The sequence below is a fragment of the Centruroides vittatus genome, unplaced genomic scaffold (assembly GCF_030686945.1).
Source record: "Centruroides vittatus isolate TY-2023 unplaced genomic scaffold, ASM3068694v2 scaffold_861, whole genome shotgun sequence".
Lineage (NCBI taxonomy): Eukaryota > Metazoa > Arthropoda > Arachnida > Scorpiones > Buthidae > Centruroides > Centruroides vittatus.
In genome coordinates, this window is record NW_027122718.1 from 4,714,005 (window position 1) to 4,739,560 (window position 25,556).

Sequence of the window (25,556 nt, forward strand, 5' to 3'; positions counted from 1 at the left end):
CCATTAATTGCATAGTTTTGAAATTTATGGTTAGAAATAACTCTGAAATTAAAAATTTAAACAGTACATTCGTCAGTTAAGTGTTAATTTGACAAAATATCGCACCAGTCATTGATTCCTTTAAGGGTTCTTCTTGTATGTCGCATCCATTAAACAACCGACGAACACAAGATAAGTACACTCGTAGCATTTTCTGAGCTTAGAAAGGAGCGTAATGAACCGAAAATGGCCATGAAAACTGTAACTAACGTCGACTGATTGATTACAAAGTGGATGATGTAGCATTATCTCCTTGTTTTAGAAGGAATTGCGAATAAGACATATAACTTAGACTTCTGCTATAACGTGGCCAGTAACAGGATCTATATCAGCTACAATATCATCGTAACAGGCCATGACCGTTTCCACATGGCTCCAGATTTCGATCTGTTGGCGAAAACGAGAAAAGTGTTTATGATCTGAGAGCAGATGTTTACCAATCGCTACTCATACTTATGGTTGATTCTTCGGAAAATCTTCTTGTTTGTATAATAAATAAATAAAACAGAGTCTAAATAATATAAAAGGCTGAATAACAAATAAATTATTAATATATTTAAAATTTAAAAAGTAATCTTTAGTATTTTATATTCTTCTTTAGAAAATTAGTTCTTTACTATTTCAATTTTATTATTTTTTTCAATTAAATTCAACTATAATATAAACAATATTATATTGTAAATATTTAAAATATTCATAATATAAATTCAAATAAATATTTAATACATATTAATGTATTAGATATTTATTTGAATTTAGAATAACAACTGTAGAAATTTAATTTATATTTATTACCTTTTAAAATTGGATTTTACTTTAAAATTTTAATAAATTATCCGAATTCTTAAAAATTTTATTCCGTTTAAAATTTTTATAAGAAATGATTTTCTGATTTTATAAGGATGGTTATATTGTCTGCAACGTCAACAGAAAAATTTCTAGGGGGCAAAACTTTCAAACAAATAATTAATGTATTAAATAATTAGGGTATAAGGTTACATATCGCAATCACTTTAAGATTTATGGAATTTTTTTTACTCGATCCTAGGGTACGAGTGTCCCGTTTTGCCCCTCCTTTGTACAGAGGTGTCCTTTGTACAGAGAGTGTCCCTTATAGCTTCATGGGGCCAAGCCAAATTTGAATTAGGAGGCCCCGTGTACAGTTTTGACTTCAGACATTTTTCTTCGAGGGAATTTTTTGGGGAAATATTTCCTTATAAAAGATTGGTTTGGGCCACCCTGTTGGTAAGGCCCCATGAAATTTCCCTTTTTGCCCATAGTCTTTGTATACAGTTATATCTATTTTTACGAATAGATTACTTCTTTTTATAGTATATTATTTTAATTAATATTCTGAAAAGGGTATTTATATATATTTTTGATTATTTTGAAATTAATTATTCTAACAAATCTGAAAAAAAATATTAATTGATTAGCATTAACTTCTTTAATGAATGTTACATAAAATAAAAACAAGAAATAATTTCCGTAAATATTTATTTACATGCGATTGTTAATTAAAAAATATTTTATTTTTATCACTAATTAGTGTTTACTAATTTAGATATTATTATGTAAATTTTATTTAAAAAATGAAATATATAATTTTCCACTACATGCTTTTGTACTTAAATTCATTTCTTACATATAGAAAACAACAAATTTCTTTTTAATCGGAATTAAAAACAATTATAAATTATATTTAATTCTGTTATGTTAGAAAAGAATAATTGGCTGATCAATCATGCTGATCAATCATTAATTATCTGATCTTCCTCTCTTATTGAAAATCATCTATTAACGATGAAATATCATCGAATGATTATCCCTATTATCATCAATGCTTAGATGATAAATGAGAAATGATCCATCATTATATCTTATTTTATTTTTTAACCTCTCTTGTAGCAAGAACTGCAATATATTTGAATATTTATTTTAAAAGACTTCTTTGTTTCAAAATTTATATTTTAACAGTCTAGTTTGCTATTTTTCCATTTAACTTTCGTATTAAACTTTCACACGCTTTTAACAAGATTTTATTCTACATCTGGACATTGTAACCACAATACCCTCAAAGAAACAATACAAGAAATGTCGTAAATCGGAATATTTAGAATAATTTAACAAAAAAAAATATATTTGAATAGTGGTTCAGTTTGCTCTTGTATACAGTGGCGTATACAGGAGAACCCAAAGGAGACTAACTCAAAATTTTTGAATAATTAATAACTACCTTTTACTAACATTTGCACCACGATTATATTGCAGAATAGAAGCATATTTTTCATCAGAAATGTCTTAAAAAACGAAATTTTGATGTTGGAATATACAAATTTTCATTTTCTTTTTCTGTATCAATGGGAAGAGCTCGTTAAGCTGCTCCCAGTCGATCCTATCTGTTTAGAACTTATATATATATATATATATATATATATATTTCTTTTTCAAGCTGTTTGAAATCTTAGATAATAATTTAAAATATGATATGTGGTTATGTAATTAAGACTGGCCCAACAAAAAAAAAAAAAAAACATGTTGTATGCCTTACCAGAGTGCATGATTGACAACTTTTCACGTATACGTCTGAATACGCCGACTTTCAAAGCCAATTGAGCTGATCTTATTTGTTTTGAGATTTGTTTTGCAGTATATTTATCTGTCACTTGTGAAGTGAGTAGACGATTTTGGTTTTCTGAAGCATTTCATAAGCAAGCAGTGTCTGTTTTCAAATAAATGCAAAGCGGTATCGCAGGCATTTTCTGCAAGTAAATTCCTCGTGGCTTAAACAATTCCTGACGTTACCTGATGTAGTGATGAAGGCTATACCTGGTATTTCACGTGGTAGACCTCCGAAGGTATTTGAAGATTGCTGTTTGAAGACCAAAAAACGAAAGGAACAAAATTTAATTGAAAAGAGGATGTAACGAAGAGTTAGCGACGACGACAGTAATTTAACTACGCCGCGCTGGACTAAGGAACTCTGCTGCTATTGTCAAAGAGTTGTCTCTTGCCTCTTGTAAACGGAGAACTATGATAAAGAATGATCAGAAATTTTTGTCCTACTCAGATCAAGCGCTCGCAATGATTGTTGACACAAATCTTACCACCCACCAATATAAAATCATTCGAAAGCGAGTGTAACATATAGACAGTAAGTTATATCCACCGTATTATGTTGTGTCTAAATCCAAATCTTTGTGCTACCCGACTGGAATATTAGTAACAGAAATTACAGCGGAGATCCAGTTGCAGTCACTGATCACAATCGTGATCAGTGACTGAAACTCGATTACACTGTACAACGATTGTGCGCAGCAAATGAAGAGGTATTACAATACAGACTTTGTGTGTAGACAGATTTGAGATGATAATAAAGTGGGTTGTGATGGATCCACACAAACTAGGTACAAGCAAAAATTTTCTGAAGAATACTAAACGGATGAAAATTTGTTCAGCTTGCCCATGGTTCCAATTCAACTTTATTGTTGTAGTAATTGGTGTAAAAGAATTATTTGGCAAAATCCGGCACCTTCTTTCACGAGGTACTGTCGACCCATAAAATTTTTGTTTTTGTGAAAGAAATTGATGAAATAATTGTGGAAAAAGTGAAGAAGATGAAAGGGCAAATAGTGGTCCTGTGTCCTACAAAAATATCTGTAAATACGAAGGAAGTATTTGTAAAGCCTATAGTAATATTTTGCATAATAGATGGAAAAGTCTGCAATGCTGTAGCATCCTGCAAATCTACCCATACGTGTTACGTGTGTGGCCCAACACCACGCGGAATGAATCAATTACCAAATAAACACAACATTGATCCAAATTTACTCTCTTTAGAGTTGTTACCTTTACATTCATGGATTTATGGAATGTACGCTCCACAAATCATATAAATTTGAAATCCAGTTATGGCAAGCCCGAAGAGAAGTTAATATACGTAAGGTTGAAGAGAGGAAAAAGCAAATACAATACAAGCTGTGCGAGGAATTAGGTCTTTTAGTGGATTATCCCAAACAGATATCAGGAAGTACAAACAATGGAAATACAGCTCGTGAATTTTTCCGAAATGCCGAAACATCCGCCGAAATTACCGGCATTAACGCGGAGCTCGGAAAACGATTCCATTGTATTTTAGAATGTCTAACTTGTGGCCTTGCCATAAATATGGATAAATTTGATGCATACACGAAAGAAACCGGAACTTATATCTGAGGAAGTATAATTGGTACGCGATGCCAGGAAGCGTATATAAAATTTTATTCCACGGAAAAGACATAATCGCAGCTTCAATTCTTCCAATTGGCCAACTTTCTGAAGAAGCTCTGGAGGCCAGAAATAAACACAACAGAACATACAGGGAATTGTTTACGAAGAAAACATCCAGAGTGGACACCAACACTGATTTATCGAACAAGTTATTGATAAATTCAGATTCATTTATTGGTTCTTTGAGTTATCTACCACAAACCAATTGCAAATCACTTCCAGAAGTATTGGATTTACTTGAGGAACAACCATATGACTCGAAAACGTCAATGTACAGTTTATTAATAATAATAGCTTGTTGGTCTGAAATTTGAAAATATTGTACACCTATAAATCCCCACTCTGTCTGTCTGTCCTTCCTTAATCTAGAGAACGTAGTTAGATAGACGAAATTCGAAACTAGATGTGGAAATATTAAGGAAAGAACCTGTACGACTCTGTTGTTAAAAGAAAATTATGATGTACAGGGGCAAGCCAGTACTAATTTGAGGTGGAGATCATATATTTTAAATGAAATAAATTAAAAATATGATCATTATGTTTTGTAATATCTTACCAGTCTCATTAAACATGTAAATTATTCCTGTGCCGAAATTATGCATTAAGTCTCCTTAGATTCGTTAAATTGAACACTGTGCACCGCCGTTGACATTTCTGCATAATCCATTTGCTAACAGTCTTGATTGTCTTTAAGTCGATTTTTCCACACTATACACAAATTGATCTTCTTAAGAGTCACTTAATTTTTACTTCAATGGTACGAATAGCTCCTTTCTAATAGGCGAAGGTGTTAGCAACCTGAAGCTTTTTTTACATCTTCATCAATTTATTTTGGATTATTTCTATTGTTTAATCTATCTTCAAGCTTATTAGATTGGTCAATCGTTTTCTTTGATTGGTCATCTATCTATCTTTCTTTCTTTTTTCTTACTTGGTTAATCGATCGTCTCTCTTCTAGCATATCTTCCTTGTTTAAATATTCTTAACAATTCATTTATTCTTTTAGTCAATAGTACAATCAATGCAGTTTTCCAGAAAAATAATTCCACTGCTTAACATGATTTCGTAACCAAAAGCAAGAATTTAATTAACCAAAGAAACTATTGAATATATAAAATTTCCTGTCTGGTAAAAGCAAAAAGACAAAGATTTAATGCAGAACACAAAGAAAACTTTATAAAGAAGAAAATGAGATTTTTATAGTCTCAACAAAGTTTTCAGAAAGTTCCCTAAAGAACCATTAACCATTACCAATCAGAACTTGTTTTGTGCCCTTGGCGATCAATTCTTTGAAGTCCCGCTCAAGGCGGGCCCAATAAAATTAGTTTATTTAGAATTTTGAAAAATTTGGGTACATCGAATTATATTTTTATAAGTAAAAGTCAATATTGAGAAAAATTCTTTTTTTTTAAATACTTTTAATCCTCAAAATATAAAAACGATTATCTAAAGATAATTGCTTTTTATCAAAAAACAACATAGAAACAACGAAGTTAGTAAATTGAACAGATATATCCTTGACTGTTTCAAATCTTACTTTTATCCTATGAGGATCAAAATAAGCTTTTGTAATCCGCAACTTGGATTGTTTTTATATTGAAGTTTTCTATGATAACACGGGTTGATATCACTGCCGATAACATTTTACAAAAATTTCCTAAATTGATTAATTCTTTATCTTCTTGTCGAAACAATATCTTCATATTCTTTGATATTACAAGGAAGAAAAATACAGCTAAATGTAAATTTTATCTCCTCTTGTACAGTATCAACTTATACTAAAAACTGGAGTTTTCTTTGAAAATAATACGGTGTTTGGTGTGTAAAACAATTTCTGGTAAAGTTATACCAAACGATTAAATATAGTACATAAATACACGGCATATTAATCATTACACACAATTTTATAACGGATTATGGTATATTTGCGTGATGTTTTCTGTGTATAAAATGATAGAATCGGAAACATCGTAAAGTATCTTTCAAACGGATGATAATATGTCCACTTCTTTTACGCACTTTAAACAAACAATTTTGTCCACTGAGACAATGTTATGTAGGGAAGATAAAAGTACCAAATCCATCACCAGCATCTGCCACATTTACTACCCTCAAGCGACCACTTTTCTATCGAGCAAACAACCAACAGAAAAACAACCGTTGACTGATGGTATCAAGTAGATTTCTTTTCTATTTATAGTAACTCAAAAATAAAATACACATTGGTTACGGAAATGATATAGAAGTCATAAATAATATATGCAACTTCATCAATAATCGCCATTAATCCCGAGAAGTTTACTCCCAGGAATTATCTCGTCGTTCGTTTCCCTCTTACACTTTTTTTCCTCGCTTCCTCTCTCTTCTCTAAACCTCGAAGATGCTCGGAATTTTATTTTTTATGTATTCAAATTTCTTCTGTTCGTCTTTACTTCGACTGAAACCTTTAGAAAACGAGCTATGGGAATAATATAGATATTGAACCTTCTGCGCCCTACTTTAAAAATGTAGGTGGCACAGGAGATTCAATATCAAAACTTCGAGTTGTACTCCAAAAACTTCGGTATTCAATACTGAAATTTTAAAGAAAGGACACGTTGGTATTTTTTTTTTTTTTTTTTGAACTTAAGAAAAAGACTGTATTCAAATCATAAATATTCCAAATTTAATCTGAATATATTTATTTTAAAATTAGCCGAGAAATGTTAAATACGAGAGAGAGAGAATAAAGACAAAGACATTTTATAAATAAAACATATAAATATATATACATACATGTCTATAACTTATATATCTTCGAACTTATGTTTTTCATTATTATTATTTTAAATATTCAGATATTTAAATCTAGAAAATTTATTTGAAATTTGAGAAGCTGTAAAATATTTTTTACGTAATAGGAAATTTCTGTTGTTGACTTTGCTAGGGAAGTTTTTTAAAAAGTCTTATCTGACGTTACTGTAGCAGAATTTTTGCCTTGAGGTAAAAAGTATTCGACTTGCTTCTTTCACCCTCCATTTTTTTTTCTTTTTTTTCTATCCCCGGACTGAATTATTGAATAATCTGAAGTTTCTCCCATTTCACGTACTAGAGCATTACTTATTTATTTATTTACTATTTGAAACTAAAGATTTAATATCCAAGTATTAAATTTCAAAAAATAAAGCGTACGTGCTAGATAGCAATTCTCTAAATCGTATGGTGAAATTTATGATTTCCCCCCTCCCTTATTTTGACTGTATTTTTATTTAATATAAATTATTCTTTAATTATAACTTAGGAGAAATTCCAAATTTATCGAATTATATATATAAAATGTTAAAATTTAATTCAGCGAAATTAATTTCCAAACAAAATTTACAAACCACTTTGCAATATTTACACTATCATATACAGCATCTAGCAACATCTAGACGGAAACTAAGCTGCAAACTATGTTTAAAGTCAGATTAATAAATAATTACTGTGCTTATTTACATTTTAGATAGTTTGTACGCCTTAGAGTAAACAACATCCATACCTTACGAAAGCTTGGTCCTTTAATTAATTGAGCGTGCTTGATACTGGTTGGCAATTAATAAAGATGGCGGAAGCATAATTAAATATTTTACAATTACAGCGTATGTTTCATATATATAAAGTCGAGTAATTTAGTTAATTTCAACAGAAATTTTAAGCTTAAAAATTAATTTTTTAAAAGTAGTTTTCGAATGGGTTAAATAATTTTATAAAACTTTTCTAAAAGTGCAAAAATTCCGGGTTAACTTATGTAATGATTTCGCTTCCTGTACGAAATATTTTCTTTGCATGTTGACTTTAACATGGAAATGAAAAATTCGGGATTAAAGTCACTACAGTCGGAATGGTTAAATTGAATGTAATTTTAAGATTTCTAATCATCAAAAAGGCATTGGAACTGATACCTTTATCGGGTTTTTTATACGTAGAATAGCGCCTGATAAGGTTAAAAAAAAGTAATAAAGTTTGGAGAAATTTATTTAAGAAAAAATAAATGTATTTTTTAATTTTAATCTGCTCACAGGAGATTATAAACGGTAAATTTTAATTACATGTCAAGTCTGATTAAAGGCCTAGTTGGATTTACTCTTAGATCCCTGTTATATAAAACGAGTCTCCTTACATTGAAAAAATTATATATATATTTAAAAAAAATACTTTAATTATAAAAAATACAAAGAAGTTGACCGGATAAATCGGTAATATAAAAATATTCATTATAAAAAAATTATGTAAAAACAGAAAGATTTTTTTAATGATTCGTTAAGACGTTAAAAATATTCAATTAAAAAAATAAATAAATTATTTAGGAAAAAAATAATAATCATTCGAAATTTAATTAATTAATTTTAATATTAATACAAATATTTTACACTTGTTATTTAATTACCATTAAGTAATAAAGTTAAATTTCTTTTAATTAACCAATTTTCTTCATTAAAGATTTACAATTGCAATTATCTCTTTGTTTGATGGCTAATTTGTATATGAAAGTGGAATTCTCTAAGCAATCGTGAACAGAAGTATCATCGGTACTTATCCACGAAGTGATTAATAAAAAAAAATACATATATTTATTATTATAATTTACATTTTTACATATTTATCAGTTTTGAGATAGATTTAAATGATTTTTCTGAATGATGAAGTGGCAATTTTGCATAATTATTGATTAAAGGTTGTTGCTTTTACACTTGAGAGGTCGGGATCATTGAATTATTGTTATTTCCAAGCTTGTAAGGTAAGACGACGTAACAAGTCGAGTAAGTTAATGTAATATAAGTATTCTTAGAGTATATATATATATATATTTTTCCATCTGACTCGAGAGGTGTAGTGATTCTGTAACGAATCAAGATAGATAGTAATCTGAACTAGGCTAGAAGATTTCTATATAGTCCATTAAGATTACCTGGATGAAGAAACAAACTTTTATATATATATATAGGAGAAAGTTTAGTGTAAAAGAAAAGGAGAAAAAAAAAACATTTAAATCTGTTTTAAAAAATGGTATTCTTTGTTGATGCAAAGTACTTCTTCACTTCTGATTAAACAAAGCTTTGAGAAATTTTTCCATTGGTTAAAGTAAGAAAAAGTCTTTTCGTATCTCGAATCGTGAATTTCAACTATTTGCATAAAACCATTTCTTTGCCAAATTGAATATATATTAGACTGGATGATATGTTTGTCTTCTTGGCCCTGATGAGAGTTACGTTGCTTAGCAACGTTGGATGAAAAAGAAAGAAAGGAAATTGTGACGAGTGTTAAGTATTCAGTCATATTGGAATGCAGAGTTAAGATATGTGGAGGAAAAATGCTACTTTTTTAAAATTTAATATATTTTTGTCATATGTAAACAAATCAAAAGTAATAATAATTACACGAGAGTAAGTCGAATCGACGATAGAAATGTCTTCATCCATATTCTGATAATTGAAAATTTGATTAATTAATAAGAAGATCCTTCGATCGAATTCTGTTTATGTAGCTGAGTAAGCAATGTAATATTGAAAAGTTAGTTAAGCAGAATTGAAAGAGATCAGAAATGAAGAGCGAGAATTTGAAATTTTATCGATTTTTCATTGAAAAGTCTAGTCATAAAACGTATAGAATTGAAAGGAGTAAAGATTTAAAACATTTTATCATCTCACATTAACCGCAGTTTCAATTATTTTGTATTATTAATACGAGGTAAATGCTCTTTATATTATCCATTATCTAAATAGTGAAAAATGGCGATTTGTCAAAGATTAGAGTGTTTGCACTTTAAAGCAATTTAAGTTAATGAATGATAAACAAATATTTAACGATTTAGTTACAAAGTTTTGATATATTTATAATGATTCGTAATATTTACAGAAGTCACGACATGTTAAATCTCCGATGTCTATCATAATAAAGTTTCATTTGTAGGTTTTCAAATTTACATGAGATATATACACCAGCATTTTCTATTCTACGCTTCACTTAAATACCATTAAATGTATTTCATCCTCATTAAGTAAATTGAAGATAGTTTTGAAAGTTAGTTTTGTTATTACTTTTAATATTCCCGAATTAAAATTAAAGTTATTTTAATATATAATCCTTAATTTGTACGGCTAATTAGTTTAAAAGTAAAAATCAAATTTAATACGAACATAAATCTTGATGTCAAGAGTATAAAAACTTCATTAAATAATTAATTATTTTGGTTCATTGATTTAAAATTAACTTTTTTTTAAAATAATATATAGGTCTATATATATTTTATTTAATTATTTTTAATGTAATTTACCTTATAGATTTAAAGGAAGTGAGAGAAGTCTGATATATGTAAGAATTTATATAAGAATAATGTAAAATGTAGGGTATATTTTGATTTTTAAAGTATTATTTTATATAATACTAGCCGCTTGTGCCCAGTATTGTTTGGGCTTTTGAGGGGGTGGGATATTCCCGTAATAATGCCGACGTAAACAATGATCTTAGTAACTAATTTATTGGTCTGAATATTTACAATAATAAAACTGCAAACCACAAAAAATTGCTTGGGATTAAGTTAAGAGGAGTGGACCACTACAGTATTTTCTCTAGGGTATACGAGAGCATTCGTGCCAAATTTAGTGTGGATATGTTGAAAGGTATAGAACCCTTTACCATACATATTTGACTTTTATATAATTAGGGATTAAGCTATGGGCAAAAAGGGCAATTACTTGGAGTCCACATCAGCAGGGGACCCCAAATTCAATCACTTATAAGGAAATATTTTTCTCAAAAAATTCCCTGGAAGAAAAAGATGTCTGAAGTCAATACTCTACATGCCCCCCCCTTTAATTCAAATTTTCTACGAAGCTATAACGCACCACTGGGATTAAGGATATTTAAAGAGATGAATAATTTACGTTTCAGCATTTTAAGTGTTACTATTAATATTTTAAACAAAAGATATTATAAAAATATAGTTTTATATTTATAAAAACGATGCCAAATAAATCTCTAAACACGCATATTCTCTATTTAAAGTTTCAAAAGCTTGTTCCTTCGAATTTATGCCAAATTTTTTTAAAACTTACCTCCATTTTTATAACGTCATTTTTATATAAAAATTTATTTAAAAATATAAAAACTGCAAAAAATAAATGGCAATATTACGTTGTTTTAAGTGCTGATGCTGTAGCCTTTTTTTATACTACTAATACGCATTTTCTACATCAATATATAGATTTTTTTTTTTTTGCACTTCAGATAGCGCATTTTCAGCGATAAACACACACTAATTTTAGGACTATCTTTATGCTGGTATTTGACGATTTATAAATAAATATATACTAACAGTAATGTTCAAATTTATAGCATGGAAGCGAGTAAAAATATTTTACAGCAACGGACTGGCATCCTGATAAATTTTAATGCATAAATTATCCTTAAAATTACAGCGTAATTCTACAGACATTCGACTAAATCTCTACTGGAAAGAATAAAATAAAAGAAAATTATCAAAAGGAGTATCTTTAAGCTTCTTTTTTTCCAATTTTTAAGTGCAAACATTGCCATTCGATGCTTCAACAGATTTGTTATCAGTTCGTTTTGAAGCCACGCTTAGGACTTGTTATCAAAACTTTAGATATATTTTTTTATCCTTTTTTTCTTATTTATTTCTTTACTACTATTGGGTACAAACTTCCGCAAACTTTTCCAGTTACTTCAAACTATCGGTTTAAGATACTTGAATAAATAGATGCGGGTTTGTTTATACTTACCTGTCTTTAATATATGTTTTTTATATTATAAATATCATATCTTTCTAGTGATTTTTCTATAAAAAAGATATATACATTGAATTTTCTGTCTACCTTTGTGCTGTCAACTTTTCTTGCAAACTACAAGGGCTAGAACAGCAAAAAATTCTTTGGAGTTGTTACTGACGTTATTTCATTCGTATAATTTCGTATTGGATCGAAGTTTCTATTCGTGGATCAGCAATTTTCTTTCCTTAGTTTCGTTATGAAAACAATAGTAAATCAATTGAAGAATAATTTATAATTTAAAAAATAAATTCTGAATTTTCTGGACAGTAAAATTATTATTTGTTTATATAAGTTTTGCTTTTACAATTGTATACAAGAAAATTTTTTTAAATAAAAGATTTTCTTCGTAGGAAACAGTTTTTAAATTGGGTTTATTAAAACTATTGTTCAACAATTTACATTTTTATGTTCCTATCAGCGAAAGACAGAGAAAAGTGGCATTTTCGAAAACTGAAATTTATAAATAATACATTTGTGTTTATTTCCCTATAAAAATGCCGTAAAGAGTAAATTGTCGTGAAACTGATAATAAAATAAATTGTATTTTTCCTGTTTTGTGTCTTTTTTTCAAAAAAACAAAAAGAGATAGAAGAAAATACAATTTAATGTTTCTATTTTTTCCCACTTGTACACGCTCCCCCCTTTAAACCTTTCCTAAAATGAACCAATACAGAAGTAAAATCAAAATTTGAAATTTATTTCCAAGAAAAAAATATATATATATTGTTATTACATTTACTCATTTCTTTCTTGCATAAAATGTATATATATTTTAATATATTTTATAGAATTTTTATATTTAAATGGACTCCTTTTTTATAACAGAATGAAAATATAAGGCATGAAATCTCTGTTAACAAACGATACTATGCATTGCACAATCTATATATATATATATATATATATATATATTTTTTGTTCGTATGATAAACAGAAAAAATATTATATTTTTATTCGTTTATTTGTATAATATTTACAATCATACAAATAAAATCCTTTCATCTGAATATACGACTTTATTATTAAATTTATTCTGATGTAGATTAATGTTTATATTGCTTCGTGATGTACATTATTTAAGTACGTTGCCCGAAGGAATTTTCTATTAAATCAAAATTATTTGTTTATTTAACGTACGAAAATTAATAAAATATTTATAATTCTACATCCATAAAACAGGGTATTAATCTATAAAAGATCGTAAAGTAGGATTCAAAATTGCATCTGAAAATATGTAGAATATTTTCAATGGTTGCAAATGCTACTAAAATTTTCACGATTATAAAATTAATGTTTTAATTCAAGAATTTATTTTGCATAGTAATAATAGTAATAATAATAATCAACTAATATAAATGAACATTTATACATAATTATATACGTTTTATAAATGACTGTGTTCGTTCTAAGTAACACCATTCAACAGTGTAATTTCTTATTCTTCAGACGTATCAATTGTTCTCAGATATATTAAAACATACATGAAAAGCTCAGCACTTAATTTCTAATCGAGTTAGCTAACAATATATAAAATTAATGTATTAATTAAGCCCTCCAACATTCCTTTTCTGCCATCCAGCCTTCGGATGTAATCCATTCAAACGTTATAAATAAATTTATTTTCTCACAGCTTAGTGTAAGTATACAATTTTCTCACATTTTCATTTGGCTGGTTTACGTTTGCATGTGTTTTACTCCAGTTTTCAACACTATACACTAGTTTGATTAGTCTGTCTGGCGAGTCAAAGGAAGAAATATCTCATTGTCATATACAGAACGTTGAAAAAAGTATATCATTTGTTAAAAAATGCTTTCGCTTTGACAGTCAATTTAAAACCGATTTTCTTGGCAATTTCTTTGCAATTTTTGTTTGAATTTGCACGGTATTTATAGCATTTTTTTTTTAAAGTTGTATTCGGACATTTTTTTTGTCGATTTTTAATTAATAAACGATACGAAAATTTCACGAGTGAGTACAGTTTGAGGAGTGAAAAATGGTTAATTTTGAGGAACGTCTATATCCTGTAACCATCAACCAAGAAAAAACACCTATCAACATTTTGAACATCCTTAAGTCATACTATTCTTCCACAGGAGATTGCTTTCCATTTTTGCTGGAATTGCATCGTATATCTTCCTCTTAGCATTCATCACATTCGTCAAATATCAATGCTCCATGGACTCCGTATACTGCTTACAGTTCAATAGACCATAAAACATTTCTTCCTTCCTTGTTTTCTTAATAAAATGTTTGTTTTTTTTTCTTATTCCGGTTCCTTTTTTTCTCCACGCCATGCAACAATTCCTAACCCGTTTTTAAAGGTTTTTTTCCGTAGTTTATTTAGTTCAAGTATGCGAAAATACTTCTTCTGTTAATTGAAAACGAAAACGTCGAGGAAAAGCGCTGTTAATTTTGTATATCTTTAAAAAGTTTTTAAAAAAATGAACAGTTAATATTTCAGAGGAAGTTTATTAATTTATAGAACCATTCTTTAATTAACCAAAAGAAAAAAAAATATATCCGTTCTAAGTTCACTTTTATAAACAATAATGAACTTTGTGACGTAAGAATGATTACTCCTTGGCTTAATAACTACTTAATATAAAATCTATCAGTATTCTGTTTATAAAAATTGTTATATCTCTTAGATAATTTATGATATTTTAAATATCTTTTTGTTTTCTAACAGTAAACTTTTTCAAAAACTAAAAGTCATTATTTAAACTCTTGTTATTATATATATATATATATATATATATTCCTTGTTGAATTTAGCCTTTTTTATGCCCACCCCGAAGACAAGAAAGCAATTTCATTATGCCAAAAGCAAAAGTTCTTTTGAAAATTTGATTCAATGAGTTCCTAATTCGATTAAAACCTGGAGGGCAAAAAATTTATAAAATACAATACACGTAAATGCCGTGTTGTCTCTACTATAAATATATATATTTTTAAAAATTTTTACCAGATTTATTTACTTTTAATGTATCACTTTATAAAATATAAATTTTCTTTATTAAATAATTTAAATTATTTTCGTGAAAATTTAAGTAGTTCATTTCGGATATTGTAATCGGAGGACTGTAATTTGTCTTTGCCATGTTTTTTAATGTTCGCCAGACTTTAATTTAAAAAATATCTTAAAGTTTATAAAAATTCACGTTTTTTTTTCTGCATTTAATTTTATTTTGGATGCAGACGTAATCATTATGCAAGATAAATAAAGGATAAGTATACTTTATTTATTTCTAAATACACTAGGAATTATCCTGTAGATAGATTTCCTTCCCAATAATGAACTGTGTCTCTAGAATTTTTTGATTAATGTGTCTTGTTCCGGCATAAATATTCATCCCTAAAGTAGACCTTTGTATTCGAATTCTCACGAAGAGTCATAGCATGTAAAAAGTTCCCAAAAATCTCATCTAAGTTTCTTAAGATAATATTTTTAAAATACCGAATATAGTACTTTTTTAATTCGAGATACACATTTAAAATTCCCATAAAAAGCAGCTGTTCTTATGGTTGTTTCGTCAAGTTAACGTTTCCTCCAAGTAACTTTATTCGACTTTTTTAAGCTTGGTATCGGGGTCTAAAATTACAACAAAAGCACTTTTATTTTGGTCGTCTTACCTGGTAAAGTTTCCTCGTGAGGCTCTAAATAAAGTTTTATTGTTTTAAACTGTGAACTATTCCCATCAAAAACTATTGTCAAATGTCGAAAGTTTCCATCTTAAATTTTTCTAACTTAATTTATAAAGCGGGAACCAATCTGTTTAAAAAATTGCAATCCCGTGTAAGGGATTCGCAAGTGTCACTCGAAAGATGTTGAAGTGAGCCAACGTTGTAATTAATCTTAATATATTCTAGCTGCATTAATTAATTTAAATTAATTTTAATAATAATAATAATAATTTTCATTCTTAAATTTAATTAAAATATAAAGCATTTTATATTACAAGATATTAGTGAAGAAATTAATTTTATAACATTAAAACCGAATTTTATTGCAACAACTACAGCACTCACTTAAAATAATATTCATAATTTACTTACTTTTCATTTATTGCCAAACTTAATATGTATCGAATTCAGTGAGATTATTTTATATATATATATATATATATTTGATTATATATATATATAGACAGATATATAAACAGAATACTCTCTCATAAACATTTTTGAGTGCTAAAAGGCACAACCAACACTGATATACGCACAAAGTGCTTTTTTTATTTTGACTTTCAGAATATTACAAATTTAGTCAGCTAATTTGAGTACCAGACAACTCATAGAACACACATTTAATTGGAGAACAAAATTTATATGGTGGGAAATGCCAGAACTGGTACTCGGGAAGCAAAATGAGGAATTATAAGGCCTCATATTATGGGCGAGTAACGCGCTTTTCTGCGTGAGTATCGCACCTCTGGAACACAAACAAGTCTTTAAAGAATATTTACATAATTATTAAACCCAGAAAAAAAATACTTTAAACACATCTGAAGTATCTACAAAGAATTTTGATATCGTTGTTTGGGAATTGACGAACATAAGTGATAAGTTGGATACTGCCAGGTGAAAGGTGTAAACGTGTGTGGTCCAGATCATGCAGATAGCTGAAGAAACATTATCGATTATATTACGACAATCTTTTATTTATTTATTTATTTATTTATTTTTTCTTTTAATAGCCAAAATGATTCGATTTAAACGTGCTTTTTCTTTATCACGACACTATACGAGCTTTCAGAATAATGTAAATGCCAGTAGAATGATCAAAAAGATAAACTTTCAAGAAAAAATGTGGAGATATCTGTGAAGATAAAACAATTTTTCCCCATAAAACCCTTTTTAACATTCATAAAACGTAAGAAACACACTCATGGATGGTGATTATTTGATGCTTTTAAACTAAATTCTGAAGCCTACTGTTTTGTGGTTCAAAGTCTAACTACATACTTGTTGACTATTGTGTGTGTGTGGCTTTTGTCGTACAGATATCTCCTAATCTAAAATGGCAACATCGATATCGAAGCAACAATGCTGTCGTCTCTTCGTAATAATCTCACTGATTTGTTTTTTAAATACAAATTAATAATAATACGTACATTTTGCCCAAGTTTCACGGTAAGGGCAATCACATTATTTTTTACTTTTTTTTATTATTATCGAAGAATGAACAGAACATAATAGAAACAACGTATAGGAACAGCATGAAGTGGGTCAAAGAGATTAAATTTACGACACGCCATGAAGCACACAATACAAGATGGCGGCAAGTATCGAATCTGAATTTTGGGGAGCCACCATCGTTGACAGTTGTCAAGCTGTTTCTACAGTGACAGGAGCAACTATGGTCGATTACTGTGAGGTAATATGTACACATTCTAGGATCTGTAGTCCTTTAGCAGAGCCATTTTTTTGGGTTTTTTTTGGCTCCGGCTGCTAGGAGTACCAGTGTCCCCTCACTTGACGTGATCAGGTTGAGGGACACCGGGTAATCAGCTTTTAGCATTGGTCTTTGTGGTACACGGCAGTGTTGATCGTCTAAAACAACATATATGCAGTCAGTAGACATATATTAATTAACACATGACTAGCTGCAATAATGTACGCGCCTCCTTTCTTTAAATCACGTGGTTTCATCATTACTCGATCGATCACATGGATCACACCATTAGTCGCTTGGACATTAGCTTTAATGATGCGAGACTTCTTTCCTTCCCACTCGACGGTAGTGACATTAACTGAAATAAACTCAGTTAGAATTTTTTGAACTTTATTTTTATTTTTATTCTCACAGAATTATACTTACCACTCTGCTGTTCGACTTTAAAAATTCCATGAATCATTTGAATTTCTCCGCGATTCACAAGTTCTTGCGTAGATAACTCTTCTCCTATCATCAAATGGCGATCGAGTATCTAAGGGAAGAAAACTTTTTAAAGCATTCTTTCATATTATACGGAATGGAATTTTATAAATTAAATTTATTACTTTGTGGACGTGATGTGGAAATTCCGTCATTCTCATCTGTTTGTAAGAAGTTGGCATTTCTATAGACATAAATTTCCATGCTTCTTCAGCGGGGCAGAAGAAAGTATATTGCTTAGTTTTGTCCATTAATTGCCAGTTCCAATCATCGAGGTGGCTTATGTTAAATGTTGTTCTAAATATATTTTAAAACAATTAAATATTTATCGCTAACTTTCCAATATGCTGAAAGACTTCAGTGGCACGTTATAGCTTCATGGAACCCAGAGAATTTGAATTAGGGGACTTGAATTCAGGCATTTTGCTTCGGAGGACTTTTTATTTCTTTATAAAAGATTGGTTTGGGGCCCCCTTTGGGTGGGGGCCTCGGGCAATTACCCTTTTTGCCCATAGGACAACGCGCCACTGAAAGGCAATTAAATTTAAAATATTGTTTTTGGTTAATGTTACCTACGGTTCCAAAATGGCGGCTCGTCTCTGATTCCAGCAAATGAAAGAAAGGAAACAGTGGGGACGCACGTTCTAACCTAACCTAACCTATTCTAATAAATTACCACAATTATTACCAACAAAATTATTAGGATAGGTTAGATAAGGCTAGGTTAGAACGTGCCTCCCCACTGTTTCTTTTATTTGCTGGAATTAGAGACGAGCCGCCATTTTGGAACCATGGATAACATTAACCATTTTTTTAATCCACACAAACGATAATTTTTTACATAATCCTGCAATTTTGTAGTATTTACAAATATTAGATTTAAAATAAAAATCAACTCCAATTCTAAACTACAGGCCCTATACGATTTAACTACTGCAGACAGTTAGAAACTAATAACGAGTTAATATTATTGAATTTTTATCGGAATCTTTATCAAATTAATCGCATTTGAAAAGGAGCTTTTATTCAACCGTAAGAAAATCTAACAGAGCCAAAAAAGAAAATGAAAGCTATCTCGAAAATAGGTCACGTGTGCTCAAGAGATTAAAAACTAGAAATTATTTAAAGTTGAAAATACTTTTTTTTTTTAGATAAGTTTACCTGAGATCCGGATCAGATTCCAATTTTTCGTAAACAGTCATAGAAGGCATACCCAGGACCCTATTTATGATGTGAACCATCCCATTTGTGGCTCCGATATCCGCTTCGATGACAGTAGCGTTAACTCCTCCACCCTCAACGGTGAGAGTCACATCTGTGTAAAATCTACCTATAAATTTTCATTTCAATTATTTTTTTATACGTTTAAGGATTCTTACTTTTATTTTTATCTCCAACAACACGAAAATATAATCCTCTCCGATTATCAAAACTGCGCTCTTCCACTATCTGTTTGGTCAAAACTTCTTCCGTAGATATAGACTTAAATACCAAATGCAAACCTAAAAGCTAAAAAATAAAATAAAATAAAATTCGCCTATTAATTTATTTCGTCGATTAAAATAAATTAAATATTTAAAATTATTCTTAAAATTCTTTATTAAGATATCTTTCTGTTCTCGTAATCGGATTATTATGTTTAATATCAATTCATTTTGAATTTCTATTAATAAAAAAAATTAATATTTAAACTGATAAATGAATTTAATGAATGGGGGGTTTTTTTTGGTTATTAAAATATAAAATTACAAGAGAAAATTCGGTGTCGTTCTCTTTCAACATGGCGAACTTTTCATCACTGATGCTGCTGATGGCATCGTTACTAGGTATGAACAAAGTCTTAACAGGTAAACTGCTTTGTAATTTGGCAATAAATTCCGGTTGATCCTTTATTAAATTATAGAATTTCCTGAAAAGAAATGTATAAGTTAGATTATTCGATACTAAAAATGAATTATTTAAAAATAAAGAAACTCGAAACTTAACGAAAATCTGTTATTCTTTTCTTCTTCCAAAATTTGCCAAATGGTTTTTTCGATTATCATTAACGGGACTTCAATAATATGAACTACACCGTTAGCAACAGGAATGTTAGCGTGGAGTATCTTGGAGTAGACTACGCCTTTCCTATGAGTGTAATCGCTTTGGATGGTATTGCTCTGAATGTATACTGTAAAAATTGAATAATATATTTTAATCTTTAACTTTAGTCGAACAATACTCGGCAAATTATGTAATGTAACGATTTAACTTGTCACGAGCCTCTTAATGTCAAGAGGATTCAACTCTCACACCAAAGTCATTTTAACTGTCAACTTTCTACTCATAACTCAGCGGAGAAAATCAAACTTACGAGTATATCCGTCGTCGTTTTCATTTGTTCTGTTTATTAAAGATAATTTCACTTTTAAATTATCTTCGTACGCTTCCGATCGATAAGCCTTTCGCCCCATGGTCCTGGTGAAGAGAACGTGATTGGGGATGACGTGACCACGAATCACCTAGAAAAAGGGGGGAAAATAAAGGGAAGAATCTCCCGTGATTAATTTGCTTTGAGTTGTTAAAGTTAACGTAGCGCGTTAACCGCCGAGTTTTAGGATTAAATTAACCGTTTTAATGTTTCTTGGTTTGAATTTCGTTAGATATAGCGAAATCGATAAACACTAATTACTTTTATTGATACCCAGAAAAGCGCAGTTACATCTGATCCTAGCTGCGATTCATTACAATTGGCTTTACTTGTAAGAAACGAGCTTTCATCAGAAATGCAGGTAATCCTGGGAAAGGATAAAGGAAATTAGTCCCTGTCAGAAATCGAGACGATTCTTCTTCGAGTTAGCCAGATGAAAAGCAGTAATTTTCTCTGGCAGCGATTGTACACGACACAACTAGTTCGAAATGTAATTATATCCTTTCAAAGTGTGCACTTCAATTATTTATCCGGTTCAGAATCGTTTTTATATTACTATACATATATACATATGTACACGTAAAAAATACAGATATATTAGAAAGGAAAGTAAAAGTTTTATCTTATTTGTAGCTTACCCATTTATCAATTTCTTGTTGTATGTCGTAATTCTGTTCTTTGGCATGACCTTGAGGCAGAAAATAAGTATGTTGACCAACTCGCTGAAACAATTCTTCTTCATTTACTGATCTCGTACGTGAAACAAACACCCTGAAAAGGATAGATAAAGTCAAAAAGATTGAGCCAATGTTGATACAACAGAAAAATGCATTTTTCATAGAAATTTTGAATGAGAATACAAAGTAAACACGACAAATAATTCCTTTTAGATCAACATGGATATTTGCATGGAATAATAAAAAAAAATCCATCTTACAAGAAAATTTAGCTACATCAGAGACTTAGAATTGTTAGCAAAATAGCCTGGAGACAAGTTTTATTTTTTTCTACAGTAAAGAAGGTATTTTATTTTTATCCCAGAGAACAAAAATACTTATAGAAAAATATCGTGTCTATGTTTTTCTATATTTTATTTTAAAAGTAATCATCATAGGAAGAAGTAGGGAAAATAAATCTAAAGCCACATCAAACTAGACACCATCTGGCGAAGACAAAGATCTGTATTCAAATTTAGATAAAATCGGTTGCTACAACAGATGGAAGTCGACTGTCAACATAATCGGCCTTGTTAATGAGAAATCGATGCCATATGCCGATTTGGACCACTCTTCACTCTGCAGGAGGAAGTAATAAGTGATATCACGGTTTTCACCCAATCATTTAAATACACGGATCTAAGGGATAAAAAGCCATTAAACAAATAAACAATTAGATAAATCCCGTAAAAATAATTTCCGTATTTATTATTACGGTCGTTCGGATGTAAAGTGGAATACACCACTTGTAGAATTTCCCATAGACGAACAATCTGTTTAATATTAAAACTAAATAATTACTGTAATTATTAAACTTGCATAAAATTAGTCAAATAAACATGCCTTTAAAGAAATTTATTGTATTTCTTAGAATAGATTTTAACTTTTATGTAATTAAAGTTAATAGGTTGGAGCAGGCACAACTGGTTTTTCCATCCAAACTTTCTCATTATTTTAATAGAGGAAGGAAAGAGTAATTATTGTTAAACTTTTACCTGTATAAATTCGCGTAAACGAAACAAAACCACAAAAATATAAAATAGAGAGAGGGGAAAAAAAGGCTTTGTTCTTTCTTCTCCTGTCTTCTAGCAGAAAAAGGCATTGGTGCTTTTCAGTACAATAGTTGTAAAAGGAAAGACAGGAATGGTCCTGTTCATTCTCAGATGTACAGATACAAGTGAAATGTTTTGTAGAATGCTAAAGACACTCACTGCGGGAGATTGACTTGTAAACGGATTGCAGCATCTCGAAACAAATTGTTGTATCACGTCTTCCTTTCGGATAACAATAGATAGGCTATATTTTTACAGAGATAAAAATTTTGCTTGAATGGCAAAAATTCTACTTTTTGTAAATTTCCATATGTTAAGATTTTTAAAGAAGTCTTAAAGTATTGAAAACTGATATAAGACTGGATATAACTGGTATTTCTTTTTTCCCCCTCTGCAATATCGAAAAGTTTACGTTTCATAGACTAAGTATTCAATTCTTTTATATCTTTGAGACGGGAGAGAGTCTATCAAATTTAATCTCGTATTGTGTTTAGATAAGAAGAAAATTTTAAGAAATATTCATGGCATTTTTTTTTCTACACAGAAGAAAAAGAGGCATAATACGTATTATTTTAACTGGAATTTTTATAGTAGAAGCACGCTTCATAAGGTAACAATACATCAAACAAAAAACAATACCAAGAATTTTATTCAAAATAACACTTCGAAAGTTTGGAAACTTTCAAACTGACTTGTTATTCAAAAGGCAATTTTAGAATTCAAGATGTTTTCAAGTGATAAGAGTCATTTAGGCTGATCTAGCATTCTCCTCCAGTAGTCAAATACGTGTTTTGTCTTGTTGATGTCATTTCTTATTTATATAATGCACTTCATTTCACCACTTATCAAATATTACCAGAATTATTATCGCTTACAAAAGTGCTTGATTAGAACTTTAATAAATATCGTACGACTTAAAAATTCCTTGTGTTTTTCATAAAGCAATTTGCGAAATTAACATATACAAGCTCTCAGCATGGAAAGAAATTCAAATGTCCATGCCAAAACGTGATATAAATAAAACGAAAATTAGCTGTAACTACTCTATCTAAAAGCTATATTATAAAGTTATAATTAAAATAATTATATTTTCTATATAAATTTATTTATACACGAAAACTGTACTAATTAATTTCTTTAAAAAATTTATTCATTTATTCCTCTTTTTACATTTGAAATACTATTATTATTATTTTAATTTAAAATAACAAATGAAAATAAAAAAAACTAGACTAATAAAATTCTTCAGCGACTCGAAATTAAAGATACAAAAAATAATAATAATAACTTTGTTTTTACAAGACACGGCGAAAGACATTCTAATTGTTTTTAAGGTAAATGTATTATTTTATAGGTGAGACAACAGTACAAGTACACATCATGTTTGCATGGAAATTCGTGTGATACTCCGGAAAATAATCAAATAGTTTACATTCAAAATAGATCTATTTAGTTTCGTGAATGGTCGTTTGTTCCACTTTAAAATCCTTTTAGAATTGTTATTTTCATTTCGTATAGGGTCTGGTGAATTTTGTACAAATCTCACAGCTTGCTCAGCATCATACTTTGATAAATTTTTAATGAATTTTAATTTAGTTCTTAACGAAATATATACATATATATATATATATATATATATATATATGTATATTTTAAATGTATGTTTATTAACGATTTCAAGTTAAAAAATAATAATAATAGAGTTTTATCTGTAACAGAGCTTTACGAAGTGATATAAATCGGTTTTTAACAATATGAAAAAAGGAATAAAATATTTTTTCCGATTTTCAATTAATTTTTTTATGTTTTTGATAAATATAAAATTTATATCCATCAAATAACCAGTGTGTATCAAAGAAGAATAATGCGAAATGAAGACAGATATGAAATATATATATATATATATATATATATATATGCGAGTTAATTCTAAATAATTAAGTTGTTTTGAAGATAATAATTCCTTAAATTCTTTTTATTTATTTTAAACAACAATTTTCTGAAGAAATAAACTACAATTTCAAACTTCTACTTAAAAAACACATGAATTTCTTCAGCTAAACACTTATAAAAATCGATAAAAGCAAGGAAATATAATGAGAGAAACTTCCGAAATTATCTCATATTTAAAGAATAAATATATAAAGAATAGATTTTTAATGAAAAATCGTCTTTAATTTTTTGTTAAAAATTCCATATTTATGTATTTATTACTATATTTTACAACGACTAGATCGAAAATTCTATCCTCTTACATATAAAATGAATTAATCTTAAGATTAAAATACATTAATAGATGATGATAATTTATTGACTATGTTTACATAACGTCGATCGATTGATATTGTTTACAAGAAGCCCAAAAACATCAAAGATATTCAATATTATCTCAAAGCTAAGAAAATTAATTGATTAATTTCTAGGATGCATTTCGATTTTTAAAACAATCTAATAAAAGAGTCAAAAATATCCAAAAGCTGTTTTTTATATCAAACTTTTCTATAATATTCTTGTATAAAATTGTATTTTAATTTGGAATATTATTAAAAATATAGATTTATATAAATAATTTGACCTACTTATAAAGAATAAATCATTTATAAAGTAGCAAAGAGATAGAGAAGGTCGTGTATTATAAACTCGTCTCTATCTCTCCACCTCGTCGACCTTTAACCACCAAAATTTAATAGCAACAATTCCCCTAATAAGCAAATATCCCTGCAAAATTTCAGTAATTTTCGACAAAAGGCACAGGAGTTATTAAGGTTTAAAGACGGTGGACAAAATCGTGCCCCTCCACGCACACTAACATCCATACATACAGAAAAAAATCGATGTTTCAAAGGTCCTCTGAGTCCAAAAATTAAAAATCTTGGGGTTCTTTGGGGGTTCTTCAAAATAAAGATCGTAGTCGACAGGTTTATGCATTATAATATACAATACGAAATCCACGATTAAGTAAACATCGTATAGAAACCGCGATGATGATAAGATCATATTCTCTGTGGATACGCTATATTAACATCACGTGATCGGGAAATTTAAGAGAAATTTCCCGTACAATCGTTGCCATGGTGATGATCGAGCACGGATAGACACGCAGGACGGGAACCGCAAATGACGAACCTCAGATTTGGTTAAATTTCTACGTTTAAATAATAAATTAACTTTCACCATTGTTTTCGAATGGAGAAAAAGATATTTTCTTTAATCATCTATAATTCATCAAGTGATACACAAAAATCTATAGCTTACTTCTTAAACCAAATAACCAAAAATGCCAAGAGGGTATTCTTTTCACTTATTTTGCACTTCATTTCTCCATCTAGATATTGTAGAAACATTAAATTTCGATCAGACATTTTGGAGAGAAAAGGATG

The 25,556-nt window shown here is 29.2% G+C and overlaps 2 protein-coding genes across 3 annotated transcripts in view; one reads left to right on the forward strand and one right to left on the reverse strand.

Moving 5' to 3' along the window:
* The window catches only part of RpL8 (ribosomal protein L8), a 263,507-nt gene that overhangs the window by 107,910 nt on the left and 130,041 nt on the right, over positions 1-25,556 (forward strand). The window lies entirely within an intron of this gene.
* Positions 16,337-25,556, reverse strand: part of Fas1 (fasciclin 1) — a 96,403-nt gene continuing 87,183 nt past the window's right edge. The window contains exons 5-13 of one of the 2 annotated variants that reach the window (XM_067288504.1): positions 21,047-21,179; positions 20,352-20,499; positions 19,985-20,168; positions 19,748-19,907; positions 19,378-19,507; positions 19,160-19,328; positions 18,124-18,295; positions 17,942-18,050; positions 16,337-17,873 (exon numbers count right to left, since the gene is read on the reverse strand). In XM_067288504.1, the coding sequence (XP_067144605.1) occupies positions 17,674-17,873; positions 17,942-18,050; positions 18,124-18,295; positions 19,160-19,328; positions 19,378-19,507; positions 19,748-19,907; positions 19,985-20,168; positions 20,352-20,499; positions 21,047-21,179 (1,405 nt within the window). In that variant the 3' untranslated portion in view covers positions 16,337-17,673. The remainder of the gene's footprint in view (positions 17,874-17,941; positions 18,051-18,123; positions 18,296-19,159; positions 19,329-19,377; positions 19,508-19,747; positions 19,908-19,984; positions 20,169-20,351; positions 20,500-21,046; positions 21,180-25,556) is intronic. The other variant, XM_067288505.1, reaches the window with a different exon arrangement.